This window comes from Macrotis lagotis, chromosome 2, assembly GCF_037893015.1.
Source record: "Macrotis lagotis isolate mMagLag1 chromosome 2, bilby.v1.9.chrom.fasta, whole genome shotgun sequence".
NCBI lineage: Eukaryota > Metazoa > Chordata > Mammalia > Peramelemorphia > Peramelidae > Macrotis > Macrotis lagotis.
The window spans coordinates 320,847,747-320,863,334 of record NC_133659.1 but is presented as its reverse complement, the minus strand read 5'-3'; the positions used below and the strand labels follow the sequence as shown (position 1 = coordinate 320,863,334).

At 39.9% G+C, this 15,588-nt stretch overlaps 1 protein-coding gene across 7 annotated transcripts in view; it reads left to right on the top strand.

The window, feature by feature from the left end:
* Positions 1–15,588, top strand: part of IGF1 (insulin like growth factor 1) — a 103,576-nt gene that overhangs the window by 78,436 nt on the left and 9,552 nt on the right. For 3 of the 7 annotated variants that reach the window (XM_074226714.1, XM_074226713.1, XM_074226715.1), the window contains exon 4: positions 1,004–15,276. The exons of 1 other annotated variant lie outside the window; for it this stretch is intronic. In XM_074226714.1, the coding sequence (XP_074082815.1) occupies positions 1,004–1,261 (258 nt within the window). In that variant the 3' untranslated portion in view covers positions 1,262–15,276. Of the gene's footprint in view, positions 1–1,003; positions 15,277–15,588 lie in introns of those variants that run through there. 3 more of the 7 variants (XM_074226717.1, XM_074226716.1, XM_074226719.1) reach the window with 2 other exon arrangements.

The window sequence follows — 15,588 nt, the reverse complement described above, 5'->3', positions numbered from 1 at the left end:
ATGTGTTAGTAGCATGACTTGAATCTTCCTAGCTTCAAGGTCAACTCTCTACCCATTCTGCCACCTTGCCTCTCATAGAAAGATGCCAAATCAAAATTTTTACTTTGTTTCAAGGAAATGCCCACCATGATAGAATCATGGAAGTCTCTTCTTTCTGGGTTAAGGGCTGTGAGCAAGTCTTATAGGACTTGTCTCTGAGATGAAAGCAATATGATATCATTTGGATCATCTTTTATCTTTTGGGCTGGAATGTGTAGAAGGGTAGGAAGGAGAGATAGTTGGTGGCAAAGAAAGAGGTGAGAGCAAGGAAAAGAAATTGAAGCAAAGGGATCTCTTTTGGATCTCCTCAAGATCTCTTGTTTAAAAAAAAAGTTTTAGTTTATAGTATCACTCTGCAAAAGCTTAAGATGAGCAGAGCTATAGATCACTGTGACACAGTCCTTGATCACCATCAGTATAAAAAATTCCCAATATTCAAAACCCAGAGGGTTAAGAATCCAAGGGTATTCAAGTGGGTTCTAAATAGAATTCCCTCCCTTCTCCTCTTGTGTATCTGTCTTTACTAGCTACATAGAGGAAAGGTCTCATACTGAAGTACGCAATGAGAATACCTTCTACTGGTTTCTGAATAAACCTGGGATCTAGTTATCAAGAGGTTTTCACTCCATGGACATGATTGTGAATTTTTCAGAAGTGGGAGGAGGATAAGGGAGTATCTATTTCCTTTCCCTTCTTATCTCAGGTAACCTAATGCTTTAATCATAAATAAGAGAATCAAATTGAGCATGATCTGAGTTGTCCCAGGATCATGAGCTCCCAAATCCAGGTGCTAAATTAGTGAAGGAAGGAATTGCACTAGAGGCAATTACAAAATACAGTCCCTACACTCTGGCTTTCCCAATCTATGAAGCTCAGTGACCATAGGCTGGCCCAGAAGCAATGTCATCGAGAACAGCACAGGAACCGTCTGTTCTGAATGAAATTATTTTTGTGATATTTGCAGTATCAGCCCCCATCCACCAACAAGAAATCGAAGGCTGAGAGGAGGAGGAAAGGTGGGCCAGAGAAACACCCAGGAGGGGAGCAGAATAAGGGAAGAGAAGAGAGACAGCAGAGCAAAGGAAAGAAGAAAAAGCAGAGGAGGGAGACTGGAGATAGAAATACTGAACGCAGAGGAAAAAACAGGAAAATGGAGAGAAGGAATAAACAGACAGAGGCAAGGACTATGAGAAAGAAACAGAAAAATCAGGAAACATGGTAGAAAAAAGAAGAAGCATATTGTGGCAATAGATGGCACATATAATGAAATGAGAAAAAAAAAAAGGAAACCTTGGGTAGGACAAGACATGGAAAAAAACCAAATATTTGGAGAGAAGGGAAATATGTCAGAGCAAGTCCAAAGGCAGATACAAGAAGGAAAAAGACTAGAAATAGAAAACTAGGCAAGTGAAGCACCATAATAATAATAGTTTAAGAAAGTCAAAGATGGGGTTTTTTAAAGGTTCTTCTTAGGAACACTTCCAGAGTTTTACATTGACAACCTTACTTCCAATTATTGCATGTGCCCTCAAAGGCTGAGTTAAAAATTAGCAAGCATTTGAACAGAACTGTCTATGGACACTCACAGGTCCCCTTCCCCACATGGTTCATTTCTCAATCTTGTTCAGGGTCAAACTCCCCCAGAGGGCAATGGGAACATTTTAGAGAATTATGGGATCTCAGAATTGGAAAAGCTTCAAGAGATCATCTTTTCCAACCCCCTTGTCTGAGGCATAACTTGATCCAATGACCAATGAGGTAGCCTGCCTCTTTTGTACTTTAAACTGGGGTATACAAGGGTGAAATTAGGGGAAAAGCAATGAAAAGCAATGTCCTGCAGCCTTGTAGTCTCATCTCTTTGAATTACATAGCACATACATTCATGCATTCAAACACACACATATACATGCATGTATGCACACACACACACACACACACACACATACATACACATGAATAAGAGATTCTAAGTTTTAAGCCCTTGAAGATTTTACTCCGTGAAAGAGAGTTCTAAGTTGCATCTGCTCTGGAGATTACAATCCAAGTCCTTAGCAATGGGAAGTTTCTTAATTAAAAAATCAGAACTGAAACTGAGAGGCAGCATGGCATAGTAGATAGAAAGCTAACTTGAAATCAGGAAGATGCGAGTGCAAAGTCTGCCTCTGGCACATTCTGACTGAGGAACCCTGGACAAGTCACATAACTTTCCAGTGTTCTAGTCAACACTAAAGCTATAACTTGCAAAGGAAGTGATACTCTGCGTATTTTTTGATGCTGGAATTCCCAACACCAATGATTTCTCAGATCTAGCCCCCACCCTTCTCCCTAGTTTCCAAAGTACCAAGATAACAGTATTTCAGGGAAGTAGAACAACAAAGTGAGAAGAGAGTGTAGAGTCAGAGGCCTGAGTTCAAATCTTAATTCCACCACTATCTCTGTGACCTTGGATGAGTTACTTCAAAAACAAGCCAAGACTACTTCTTCTGTGGCCTCCTACCTCAGAAAGCTCCTTATAGTTCATTGAAGACCCAGGATTCCTTGAATGTGGATGCAAAGATACCCAGGCATGACCAAGGAAACAAAGTGAATGAAAGAATCAATCCCCACAGCTGCCATTAAACCAGACTTTTGTCCTATACCTCTCAAAGAAGATGAAGACGAGTCAAGGATATAACTTTATAATCAGAAGAAAACCAAGTTCCCTCTTCACTTACTCCTTGGACACATACACCTTTGAGGAAACCCAGGCAATTACAAAACACAGTCCTTACATTTGGTTCATCTGGTCATTTTAATACCACAGGATGGAGCTATTGCCTTTATGTGTTCCTGCAATTAAAGAAAGCCATTGGGGATCCCCCTGGAATAGAATGCAACTGGTTCATTTCCAATCCAAAGATTCCCTAAAATGGCTGGCTTTTGCCCTCCATTCTTTTCCCTGGCTATTGATTTAGTGCCAAAGTCAACTCAAAGCTTGGACTCAACATGAAGATGAAGGCACTGAGTAAATGATAGCAAGGCAGTTTTCTTAGCCATCACCTGAAACTTGGGTGAAAAGAACACTGGATTTGGAATCAGGCCTTGTGGTTGAACCCAAACTCTGCTACTTCCTGACTGTATGACCTGCAAGTTACTTCCCCTCTCTAGGCTTCAGTTTCTTCACTTTTAAAATGAGGGGATTGGAAGAGATGAGTTCTGAGGGCTTACCCAGCTCTAGATCCATGATCCTAAATCTTTCCATCTCTCCTTATCTAGAAGATGAGAAGGGTAGGCCTTCTCAATTTTCAAGCTATGATTTTATGAACCTGTAAACTTTCAAGGAGGCACTTGGTCCAGTGCAAAGGACACTGGTTTGGGAGTCAAAGGACTTGGGTTCAGATCCTGTATCCAACACTTACTTCTTGTATGATTTTGGCCAAGTCACTTGACTCTTTGTGGCCTTCATTTCTTCATCTGTCAAAAGAAGAGGTTGAACTAGATAGCCTCAGAGTTGACTTCCAACTCTAGATTTATGATCATCTCCTCCTGAAACCTAACTCCCACTTGATAGCAATGCAACAATAGTCTGTTCCTCACTCTTAAAACAGCATTGTATAGTGAAGACAGCATTGGTTTTAGAGTCAGAAAACTTAGGTTCAAATCCTGGCTCTGTGTACCCTTGAGCAAGTCACTTAACTTCTCTTGGTCTCACTTTCCTTGTCTGTAAAATGAGATGGGGAGAAGTAGACTAGATGGTTCTTAACTTGTGTGTCATGGACCCTTTTGGTGGTCTGGCAAAACCTATAGACAACTTCTCAGAATAATGTTTTCACTTTGTTTTTGTTATTCAGTTTTTTTTCCACTCATGTCTGGTGTTCTGTGATCCCATTTGGGGTTTACCTGGCAAAGATCCTGGAGTGGTTTGTCACTTTCTTCTCCAACTCATTTTGCAGATAAGGCAACTGAAACAAACAGGATGAAGTGACTTGCCTAGGGTCACAGAGATAGTGTCTGAGACCAGATTTGAACTCAGGAAAAGAGGTTTTCCTGCTTCCAAGTCCAGTACCCTATCCACTGCATCACCAAGCTGCTGTGTTTTCAATACACAAAATTACATCCTTAGAATATCAAAGGAAATCATTTTATTGAAATATAGTCACTAAAATATTCAAAAATAAAAAAGTTGATGGACACACACACCACACCAGTTTAAGAATCCCTAGACTAGATGTTCTTTAAAGCCCCTTTCAACTCTAAAAAGGAATGAGAGCAAACATCTTTTTAGCAAAAGACTTCTCTAACTCAAAAATTCTCATCAGGTCTAATTACTCATTGGTTGAAAAAAATTCAAAAAAACCTATCTTTCCATGGTGAGCATCAGTGGTCCCACAATGAATAACCCAAATGTTCAGCATCTTTACCAATGGACAATATGAAGTAAAGCAAAGCACCTATTCTGAGGTTGGAACCATACTAGGCTCTTGGTAGTATAACTAAATAAAACAAAACATTGTCTGATCTCATGAAGCTTTGGAGTAGCTCCTTCTGCTTCTTCTTCTCTAGTATGAAAATCTACCCTCATATAGAGGTATAAATAGATAAATAGAAAGTAGGATCTAAGAACCATGGGCAAAAACACAAGAGCAAAATATAATGATCTCTTTCCCTCTCTATTAAAATGATAGTAAAGTTGGGAAGAGGAGAAAAAAGACTTTGGGTCAACCAAATTCAGCCCTATTCTCACAATCCCTGGCTTTTTTTTTTAATTTTTCATCCATTTTCAGAGAAAAAAAAGTTGTCTGGCCAGTATCTACTGCCTCAAGTGAATATTTGAGGCAGGTACAGTTCAACTAGAATACATTTACACAAAGACCTGTTAAAAACAGAAATGAAAATGATCCACAGGGGGCGGCTAGGTGGCACAGTGGATAGAGCACAGGAGTCAGGAGTACCTGAGTTCAAATCCGACCTCAGACACTTAATAATGACCTAGCTGTATGGCCTTGGGCAAGCCACTTAACCCCATTGCCTTGAAAAAAAAAAAGAAAGAAAGAAAATGATCCACAGAATATGGCTCACCATGAATTTTAAAAAGAAATTTTGAATCTAAGTTTTAAAAGTCATTAAAAACTCAGTTTATATTCCTCCAAAAATTAGTAGTTGATCACCAATTGTATCTCAGATACTGTAGGTACAGGACTGAGTGGGATGGAGATACAAAGATGGACTGATGGAGAGAGAGCTATCCTTGAAGAAAGAAAAGCCTGAATTTGAATCCTGTCTCTGATAAAAATTGAGTGATGACCTTAGGCAAATCACTTCCCATTTGGAGACTCTCTGTAGAGGGTCAGATTATATGATCTTTAAAAGATCCTTCTAACCTATGATATATGATTCAATGATTCCATGGACCTCTCTAGGACTCAATTTCCTCATCTGTAAAGTTAGGAGATTAAACTAAATAATCTTTAAATTCTCTAGTAACTCTTAATCCATAATCCTCTGATTCTTTAAATTTATAACTGCATGATTCTCAGTTTTCTTTAAAGTGACAGGTTTGATTCAATCAGACCAACTAAATCTGAATTTTTTCAATATTTCAGTCACTGTTTCCAAATCTTATGAATTTTATTTTATGCATTTAAAAATATGATTCTTAGAAGGGATCCTTGGGCTTTGTCTGACTCACTTGCCAGAGGGGTCTAAAACATGTAAGAGAGAAGAACCCTGTGTCTGAGCAACTGTTAAGTCTCTTCTAACTCTAGGTCTGTGATTCAGGGATGCTTTCATTCTATGATCTCTCAGGTCCTCACTTTCCTTATCTGTAAAGAGATTAGATTAGATGACCTCTGAAAGTCCTGCTGGCTCTAAATTCATGATCAATCAGGCACAATTAATTATTATTTCAGTCAAAACTTCCCAATCTCATGTGATAAATTAGACACTCAGCTCTTAGAGCTCTCAGAGAAATAACTATTTCTCTGTATCACTTAAAATCGCATGTGATCTGTGTTTTCATTGTTCTCAGGATGAGACAATGGATCCAACCTTGTGGTGCCTGGGGAAGATTTGGTTGGAACAGTCAGTCTCCAGCTCTTATAAGTTTTATGTGGAAAAGACCAAAATAAATAGACATGTGGGATATTTCCGGGCTCCCCACTGCTTCTGGGACTTCAGTCTCCATGGGCTTCCAATCAGTGCCTTCCCAACTGCTCAAGCTCCTTTCTAACATGTCTTGAAAACAAATAAAACTACCTCCTTCCTCCAATGAGTGCACTATTAGGATATGAGCATGAAAAAAATAGGGAATAGAGAATAAGAGAAGGATCTATATTTTTATTAGAGGTATAGTCTTATAGTCCTAGAGAGATGAAGTGATTTGCCCTAGGTCAAAAAATCAACCTGTGTTCAAGGAAGACCTGGATTCAAGAGACAACTTGCTCCCTAAATAATTTCCTTTCTTCCCCTTCTGACTAATTTTAACATAATCATAATAGCTGATATTTATATAACCCTGGTTATGTGGCAGGTAGTTCACTAAACACTTTTATATTTATTATCTCATTTGATCTTCACAATAGCCTTGAAAGATGGGAGCTATTATTATCCTCCATTTTACAGTTGATAAACTGAGCCAAACAGAGGTTAAGTGACTTGCTCAGGATCACATAGCTAGTAAGTATTTGAGTTCAAATTCGAACTCAATTCTTCTTGAATCCATACCCAGCACACTCTCAACTAACCAGCTAATAGCTAGCATTTATAGAGTGCTTATTATGTTCCAGACACTGTATTAAGTGTCTGTGTTAAGTACCTGCAAGGAAGTCCTATTATTATCCAGCATCTTACATGAGGAAAGTAAGGGAAACTGAGGTTAAATGATTCACCCAAAGTTACACAGCTAGTAAGTATCTGAGGCTAGATTTTAACTGAGACACAGCATTCTGTCCACGGCACCACCTACCTGACTAGCTAGCTTGTCTCCATTGCACCCCCTAGCTTCTTTTAGGATACACATTTGGCAGATCTCCTTTCAACTCAAAAAAGCACCCACTGGGGAATGAAAGATTAATGGACTGGAATGACTGTGGGAAGGAGGAAGTTCCATTAGATTAGATTGATGAGATCCAGCTTATTGATGGCCAATATTAGAATAGAGATCAGTCACTCAAAATGCATTTATTAAACATGCATTATTTGCTAGATGGCAAAGGATACAAAGAAAAATCAGAGATAGTCCGAGATAGCCTACTGACTCTAACATGGATACCTATGGTAATTGGGCAAAGATTGATTGTTTTTGAATGCTGAAGAAATTCCCCCTTTATAAGACTTGGAATCTGTTCTTTAGAATTTCTTGCTTCAGTAATTCCCCCACCCACCCCTGTGTGGCTGGATGAAGTGGGGAGCCCTGTTACTGACTCCTTTTAAAGTCAATGACAACATCTATTGACGAGAGAGAGAGAGAGAGAGAGAGAGAGAGAGAGAGAATTCTATGAAATAAGGAGTAGCTGAGGTGAGTAATGATTCCCCTAGGACTAATAAATATCTGAACTTCACTGGAAAAAGAAGCCAGGATAAGCACTGGGAGGGGAGGGGAAAGGGCAGGGAATGTACTTCCTTTGCAAGGCTGGGATCAGCTTCTCTGTCCTCAAGTGTCTGCCTGAGGTCTGGGAATCTTCCTCTGCTTCCTCCATTCTCAGGCTTCCCTTAGCCTACAGTTACTAGAAGTAGGTCAACACTGGGGAGGTAGCCAATGAAAAGACACAGCTCTGACCACTGCCAGTTCAATCAAGTGTTTCAGAAAGTGCTGATAAGATCACTGGACCAGCCTTCCTTGGGATTGCAGGATCAAGAGATGGCAAGGTGGAATGGAAAGGTCAATCCATTATTCAGCCATTATACAGATGAGGAGTTAAGGGACCAAAGGGTTGGAATGAGCTTGACCAAGTCACCTAGCTATGAAGTGACCATGCTGAAGCAATAATTGTGACTTATCCTGAAGGGATGGAGATATAGAGAGGTGGGAAAAAATGGACTGGGATTTTATTGGTATCAGGAACTCCTACTAATGCAGTTTGGCACCTCCTCTGCAAATTATTGTCTTAGAGAGTTGAGATATTCTGTCCAGTATCACACAATCTATATATGTCAGAAGCAGCACGTGTAGCCAGGACTCAAACCCAGATCCTTTGACTTCAAATTCAGTAGTCTTTCCTTTGAACCAAGAGTTTGCATTCATGATCACAGAAGCAGAGATTTAGGATTGACAGGAACCTTAGAAGGCATCTGGTTCATCCTTCCACTGAGGGAAATGGTTTACTCTTCCCCTCTCTACCCCTCTGAGGTGAATCTCAGAGTCAGGATTTTGCCTGTATCCCAGGCTCCTATTATTACTGATTGTCCAAAATACCGTATGCCCACAATCCCTTACCCTGTAAAATGGAGACGATAATATTTGTTCTAATAATTGTCAAAGTCTGGGCTTTTATCCCTTACCCCACCAGGTCTTCTGACTGAATCCAAAGTTGATTCCACTACAATTTAACTACTTTATACTGGAATCAACTTTTATTGGAACTATGAGATAAGTACCATTTTCCAGAAGAAGGAAACCAAGGCTCAGGATGGGTGTGACTTGTTTGGGGTTACCTAGTTAAGCTTCTGGGGTAATGTTGGAATCCACATCTGCCTCTCTCCAACTCCAAGCTGTAAAATGGCTTGCCATGGACATTGATGTTGGAAGGACCTGTACCCACAACATCATAGATACTTGAACTTTTGACAAACCTCCTAGAACCAGGTTCTGTCCACCATATGCTGTAGCTATGTGGGAATAGTGGCTTACTAAAGGAAACTCATCAAAAGACAGTATTCAAAATTCCCCTTTGTCTGAAGGTATCAAATGGATTCTGAGTTTTCATAACAGGCCTGGGGTCTATTTCTATATCAAGCAACGTTGAAATGTAGCCTATCGTCACAGATAGAGCATCAGACTTGGAGTCAGGAAGACCTAGGTTCAAATGTCACCCATGACACTTACTAGCTGACTCCCCAAATCAAGACACTTCATTTTTCTCCCCCTCACTCCCCTCCTATGAAAATGGGGGTTGCAAATTAGATTAATGACCTCAGTCATTAATTGCTCTGAGTCTAAAATGATATGGAGATGGGAAAGGGACTTGACTTGGCATATCATTAATATGGAGAATTCATCAAAGAGGAAGCTCTTTCTACTTAGGCAGGTCAGCACATTCTCTGAAACTTTGATTCTTGCCTTAGAGAGAGCTACAAGGGACACCTAAATGCTAGTATTCTCTAAGTCTCTTGTTTGCAGTAGGCAATGCAATTCTTAGACTGCCTGCCCAATGCTTTTCATTCATGTTAAAGAACTAACATCTCCTTTTTCAGTCTTTTTCTTTTTAAGTAGAGTTGGGAAAGACTTGTGATTTCATTGAAGTGAGGAAGTCCTGCTATGAAAATTCCATCCACTGATACAGTTTCACAATTTGACTACAACTTAAAAATCTCAGCAAGTTGCCTAGGATGCTGGTTTACCAATAGCCCCCAAGCAAGTTTGTTTCAGAAGTGCAACTTGAAGTCATACTTTCTCCAACCACTAGACTATGCTGAATAGATTATGCATATAGCATTTGGCAAACTTTAAAGCCCAATAGAAATGCCCATTTTCCTTATTAGGGACTGAGTGACATGGCATTTCTTTCTATACTTCTTTAATTATCTTGTGTGCCAATTGCTTGCTCTCCAGTGAAAAAGATTATGTTTTAAAACCCAGCATTCCTATTGAGGTCTTGGAAGGTCCTGGGGACAAGTCTTGACCAGTGTCCAACAGGAATCAGTTAACCTAGAATTCTGAGGATTCAACTACAAAGCCCGCCCTCTGAGACACGGGGTCATGTTGTTGGCATTGGCTCTGGGGCATCCACGCCTCACAGAAAGGAGGATGGAAAAGTCTAATATTCGGCAGGATGAGCAAATTGCTGACCACAAAAGCAGCTTTTCTTACTGGTAAAAGAGCTCTGAAGGTTCCAGCAAGAAACCAGGAAATGTGACCCCCTGACCCTGAGCTGGCCAAAAGTCAAAAGCCTTCACAGGCTGAATTTTCAGATGCCAGAGGTTTTGTGGAGCTCTTTTCAAAATGCACTAATGTTAGCTAGCATGGAGCTTCGGGCCCAGCCCACACCAAGAGGTTAAACAACTAAAGAACAGGCAGCCCCACAGACTGTCAAAATAGGATATTCTATTTTCACAGCTGGAGATAACAATTGTGGCTAGACCTGAATTCTGCAGGGTTACAGACAGAGGAAGCTGACAGGTTTAGGGATGGGTAACAATACCTCAATTAGTCTACTGTTGTTGATTTGAGGACTCCCGTTAGCTCTGTGGTGAGAGAGAATCCTAGATGATAGATAGCATCTATCATGGAAACTGGGGACTGTTCACTCATTCATTCAAAAAATATTTATGTAGCACCTGCTATATGGACAGCTTTATTTGGTCAGCTTAGGGAACTCCAAACATGGTAACTTCCCCCACCAATGAGTATCACTGGTGTAACTTTATAGAAAGAAGCTAAATTGCCCAGGATCAATGGCTAGTAAGAATCAGAGGCAGGATTTGAATGGAGACTAAGAGCAATGACTCCAAAGTCTGGGTTCAAATTCCATCTCTGATACAATCTCTCTTACCCTAGGCAAAACACTTAACCACCATGGGTCTCTGCTTCTTGATCTGAAAATGAGGGATTCGATGGCCTCTAAGATCCCTTCTAACTCCTGATCTATGATATCCTCTGAAATAAGTTCTTCCTGAAACCAAGCCCGGTCTTCTACCCACAATTCCAGATTGCCTCTATGTAGAGAAGTGAAATGATACCCAGGAGTACTCTCTGAAAATATAAACCCTTAAATATAAGTATTAGTATTGGTTGCCCAAAAGGACCATATGCCAACAATTCCTTGACCTACAAAATGGGAGTAATAATATTTGTCCTTTAATTCAAAAGAATACTAGGAAGACTATAAAGGGAGGATGGCAAAGGTTGCCAGGCATGATGTAGAAAGTAAAATTTAAGCATGAAAAATCACAGGAAAAGCCCAGATAGTGTTGGATAGTTGTCTATGGGGAAGGTCCCATCAACTTCAAATGAAAGCAAATAGCATTTATTCATCAGGGCCCTTTTTCATTCCATATAAAAGTTCCAAACTGCTTTTCAACTCTCAATAACTTTCACATGTTGAGAAAGGAATTTTAGAATGCAGCTTTGGAATATTATGCATGATTCATCATAAAGAATCATTGGAAGATGCTGGCGCCCAATCCTACCAGCCCTATGAACTAATCACAGAACCACACGATTCTGGGAAGTTTGTCAAAAGTTCAAGTATCTATGATGTTGTGGGTACAGGTCCTTCCAACATCAATGCCCATGGCAACCCATTTTACATCCTGGACTGGAGAGAGGCAGATGTGGATTCCAACATTACCTCAGAAGCTTAACTAGGTAACCCCAAGCAAGTCACACCCATTCTGAGCCTTGATTTCCTTCTTCTGGAAAATGGCACCTATCTTATAGGGCTCTAGTAAGGATTCAATGAGACAATATAAACAAACACCAAACAATCAGCCAAAAAAACATTTATTAAGCACCAACTCTAGACACTGAACTAGGAGCTGAGAGTGCAAAGACAAAAATGAAACAATGCCTGCCTTCAAAGAGTTTATGATGTAATAGAGGAGATAGTCTGTGTGTAAATGTACAAATGAAAATAAATACAAGGCAAACATTTGACAGGGAGTCTTAAGAAATCAGGTCTGAAGTAGAAATAAAGTTTAATTACAAAGACCTATGTAAATACTAGATTTATGGTTGTTCAGTAATTTTTTCAATCGTATTTGACTCTTCATAACCCCATTTGGGATTTTTTTGACAAAGATACAGGAATGGTTGCCATTTCCTTCTCCATATTATTTTGCAGATAAGGAAACAGAGTCAAACAGTGTAAAGTGATTTCCTCAGGGTCATGCAGTCTGAATTGGAACTCAGGAAGATGAGTCTTTCTGACTCCAGGGCAAGTGTTCTATCCACTATGGTGCCATTTAGTTGCCCAAATGCTATATAATGGGAGTTCTAAGAGACAGGAGTGGAGATGGAGCAGGGAAGAGAATTCCAGGCATTAAAGTTAATTTTTTTCAATGACAGGTAAAAGTAGTAATAGGAAATGGAAGAAGAGAAGGTCATCAAAATTTGTTGTGACCAAAATTGTCATTCCTCTGCCACCAAGCTGGCATTGAAGCTGTCTGAGCCAAACTCTGCTGGTGCCTGGACACTACTTGAAGCCAGTCCATTAGCGAATGTCTGCTAGAGTTTGTACTCCCCTGTATTGTTTTTGGGAACTCAGGGCCACTTTCACAGGGTGATGAGGTCACAGAGAAGGTTTATTGTTAAAGGATGAACTCAATAGTTCCCATTTCTTCCAGCTCTAAGGTTTACTCAACTCTTCATCAACATTATCTCAAGGTCTCATTTGAGAACCAACAAGGAAAATCTTTTCACCTCCCTGTGTCTCAGTTTGTTCATTTATTGAATGAGGCCAATAAGGCCTATATTATGTCTTTTGAGGTCATCATAAGACTCAAAAGATCTAATACCTGTAAACTGCTTTATCAACCTTAAAGTTCTATAAGGGCAGTGAATAGAAAGCTGACCTCAAAGTCAAAAAAAAAAATTGAGTTCAATTGTTCTGACATATTGGACAATCTACGATTCTGGGTAGTTTCTCAATATGCCCAGCAGCTCTCTAAGAGTATAGAAGTTGAAAGGTGTTACTGATTTGCATCGGTGGAGACAATTTCCCATGCTAGATGTTCCCCTATATAATGGAAATCATAATCAGTTTCTAAAAAAAATGTAAGGAGAATGGGTAAACTTAGTTGTTATAATCTCATTTGACCCCTTACCATAGCTCCATATGGCAAATCATGGAATAATCATTTTGAGGTGGAAACAGCATCTTAGACATCCCTTTCATTTTACAGGTTGGAAGCAGAGGCCCAGAGATAGTTACAGAATCATAAATATAGAGCTGGAAAAAGTCTTCTAGGTCATTTAGTCTACCATCCATGTCATGACTGATGAGAATTCTGAGGAATTAAGACATGAAAAAGAGAGCAAATGATAAAAGACTGAAATTTACCTGGCTCTTTTGGAATGTGACTTAGTAATCAGTTTTTGGGGAATCAAAAGTAATTACAAGGGGGCGACTAGGTGGTGCAGTGGATAGAGCACCGGCCCTGGAGTCAGGAGTACCTGAGTTCAAATCCAACCTCAGACACTTAATAATTACCTAGCTGTGTGGCCTTGGGCAAGCCACTTAACCCCATTGCCTTGAAAAAAAAATAATTTCACAGGATAAGAGTTAAAAGACAAAAATAATGATGACGATGATATGATGATAATGATAACAATAATCCAGTTTTTAGATATGAATGTGCTGAACACCATCTATTGGGGTATATTTAGTATTTTTCAATGAAGCTGCCAAAATCTGACATTATCCTTCTAGAAATGCCATGACCAAGAACTCCAACCCTTTCTGTACATCCAAAAATAACTCAGTCAGGGCAAGACAGTGTCTTTCAACTTTTTACGTCAAAAATCTAACACATATGCAAACAGCGAAATAAACAAGCAGCTCTTAAAATCAACAGCTAGGGCTCCTCAATGGCTTCATAGCACCCCAAAAGAACATTAAATTTAGAGAGAACCCTCACCAACCCCACAAAGCATCACTGGCATTTCTTCCCCCCTTCACCCTATCTGCCTAAATTGGTGGTCATGATCTCATACTGGAGACTCAGCTGAGCCCTCAGATATAAAGATCTGCAGGGATAGCATAGGACTATTCATTTATAGTTGGAAGGAATGTGGAATGTCAGGGTTATGAGAACTCTTGGGACAAAGTAAGAGCTGGGACAGAGAATGCCAGAGCTGGGAAGACCCTTACAGCAGAAAATGGCAGAGCCGGGGGAAAAAAAAATCTTAGAAACCTTCCATCTAGTCCAACTATTTTCATTTTTGCAGATAAGGAAACTAGAACCCATAAAAAGGCAATGACTAAGGTCACCCAGATTGCAAGCAGCAGCAGAGTTGGTGAATCCCAGGTTTTCTAATTCAACATCTATTGATCCTTCCATAATACTACACTGGCTCCCAGTTGGGAATGGAGCAAGCCTACTTATGCTAGCCTCTGCTGTGACCAAACCAATCAGTTTAATTAAAATTTCACAAAGCAGTATGTTCCATTTATGGATGGTTTAAATAAGGACCTTGGAAGAGCCTACATCTGCCATGGTTAGACAGAGCAATAGCTTCAAGAGAGAAGAAGCTAAGGTTCTCCAGAATCAGCTAGGAAAGTCATTAGAGGCTGTTCATTCCAACTCACTTAATTTTACAAATGAGGAAACTGAGATCCAGAGAGAAGTGACTTGACCAAGGTTCTACGGGCAGTAATTCACAGAGGAACAAGTCAAACTCCCATCTTCTGTTGTCAAATCTAACATTCTTTGAACTAGTTTGAAATGAGTTTGTTTTGTTTTGGGATTTTTTTTAACACCTAGCTTGGTTTATCAACCAAGAGACTTTGGATACATTTTTCAAATGTTTCATACAGTGACCCAACCCATAACTTACCAAGAATTTGGTTCTCTGCTTCTTCCTGTCCTTTATCTACTTCCTTTGAAGATCAGTACTCTTGAAAGGAGACAGTCCATAATGACCAGGATTTGAGATTGCTAGACCCTAAGGCTTCTGAATGTATCCAATGCCATTTCATCACTTAACAGCATATTCAACAGACTTGTTTTGGAGTTGTTACCATTGGCATAGAAAGACACCAGATTCTACTTACAGCTGAACCCCCCGGATAAGCACCTTTTGGCAACCACAACTCTTTATCTTTGCCAAACAGCCCCAGTTATTTACTGGCATTTTGTAGTCTCTCAAAAAGTGGACAGGAAATTGATATTAAAGGTCATTCCCCTAACAGATGCATAATTTGTCTGACACTCAATATGCCGGATTCCCAGAGATGAAAAGCTGACTTAACCCTCTTGGAATTTGGACTTGTGATTCCCAGGGAATAGGGATATCAGAATTGATACTAAGCCCTCTAAGTCATTCCTACACACACACACACACACACACACACACACACACACACACACACACACACACACTACTGCTACCACAAATTGTTTTCAACAGGTAACAGGCTGACCTTCAAGAATTCAGTGTCCCTTTTCTTATTGGGCTTTCTGGGAAAGAGGTCAAAGCCAAGATGGCACTTTGTTACTGGACGAGTATGATAATGCTTAACATGGCTGAACCACATTTCCCCAGAGCTCAAGCCTTCTATCCATTGCCAAGATATTGTGTTCTACAATACTCAACTTGTTCTGAATGGACAGCACTGGAAACACTTGCCCAATGGAAACATCACTGCTTCTCTTTAGAATAGTAGAGGGTCTGTTAACATGTTGCTCTATGTC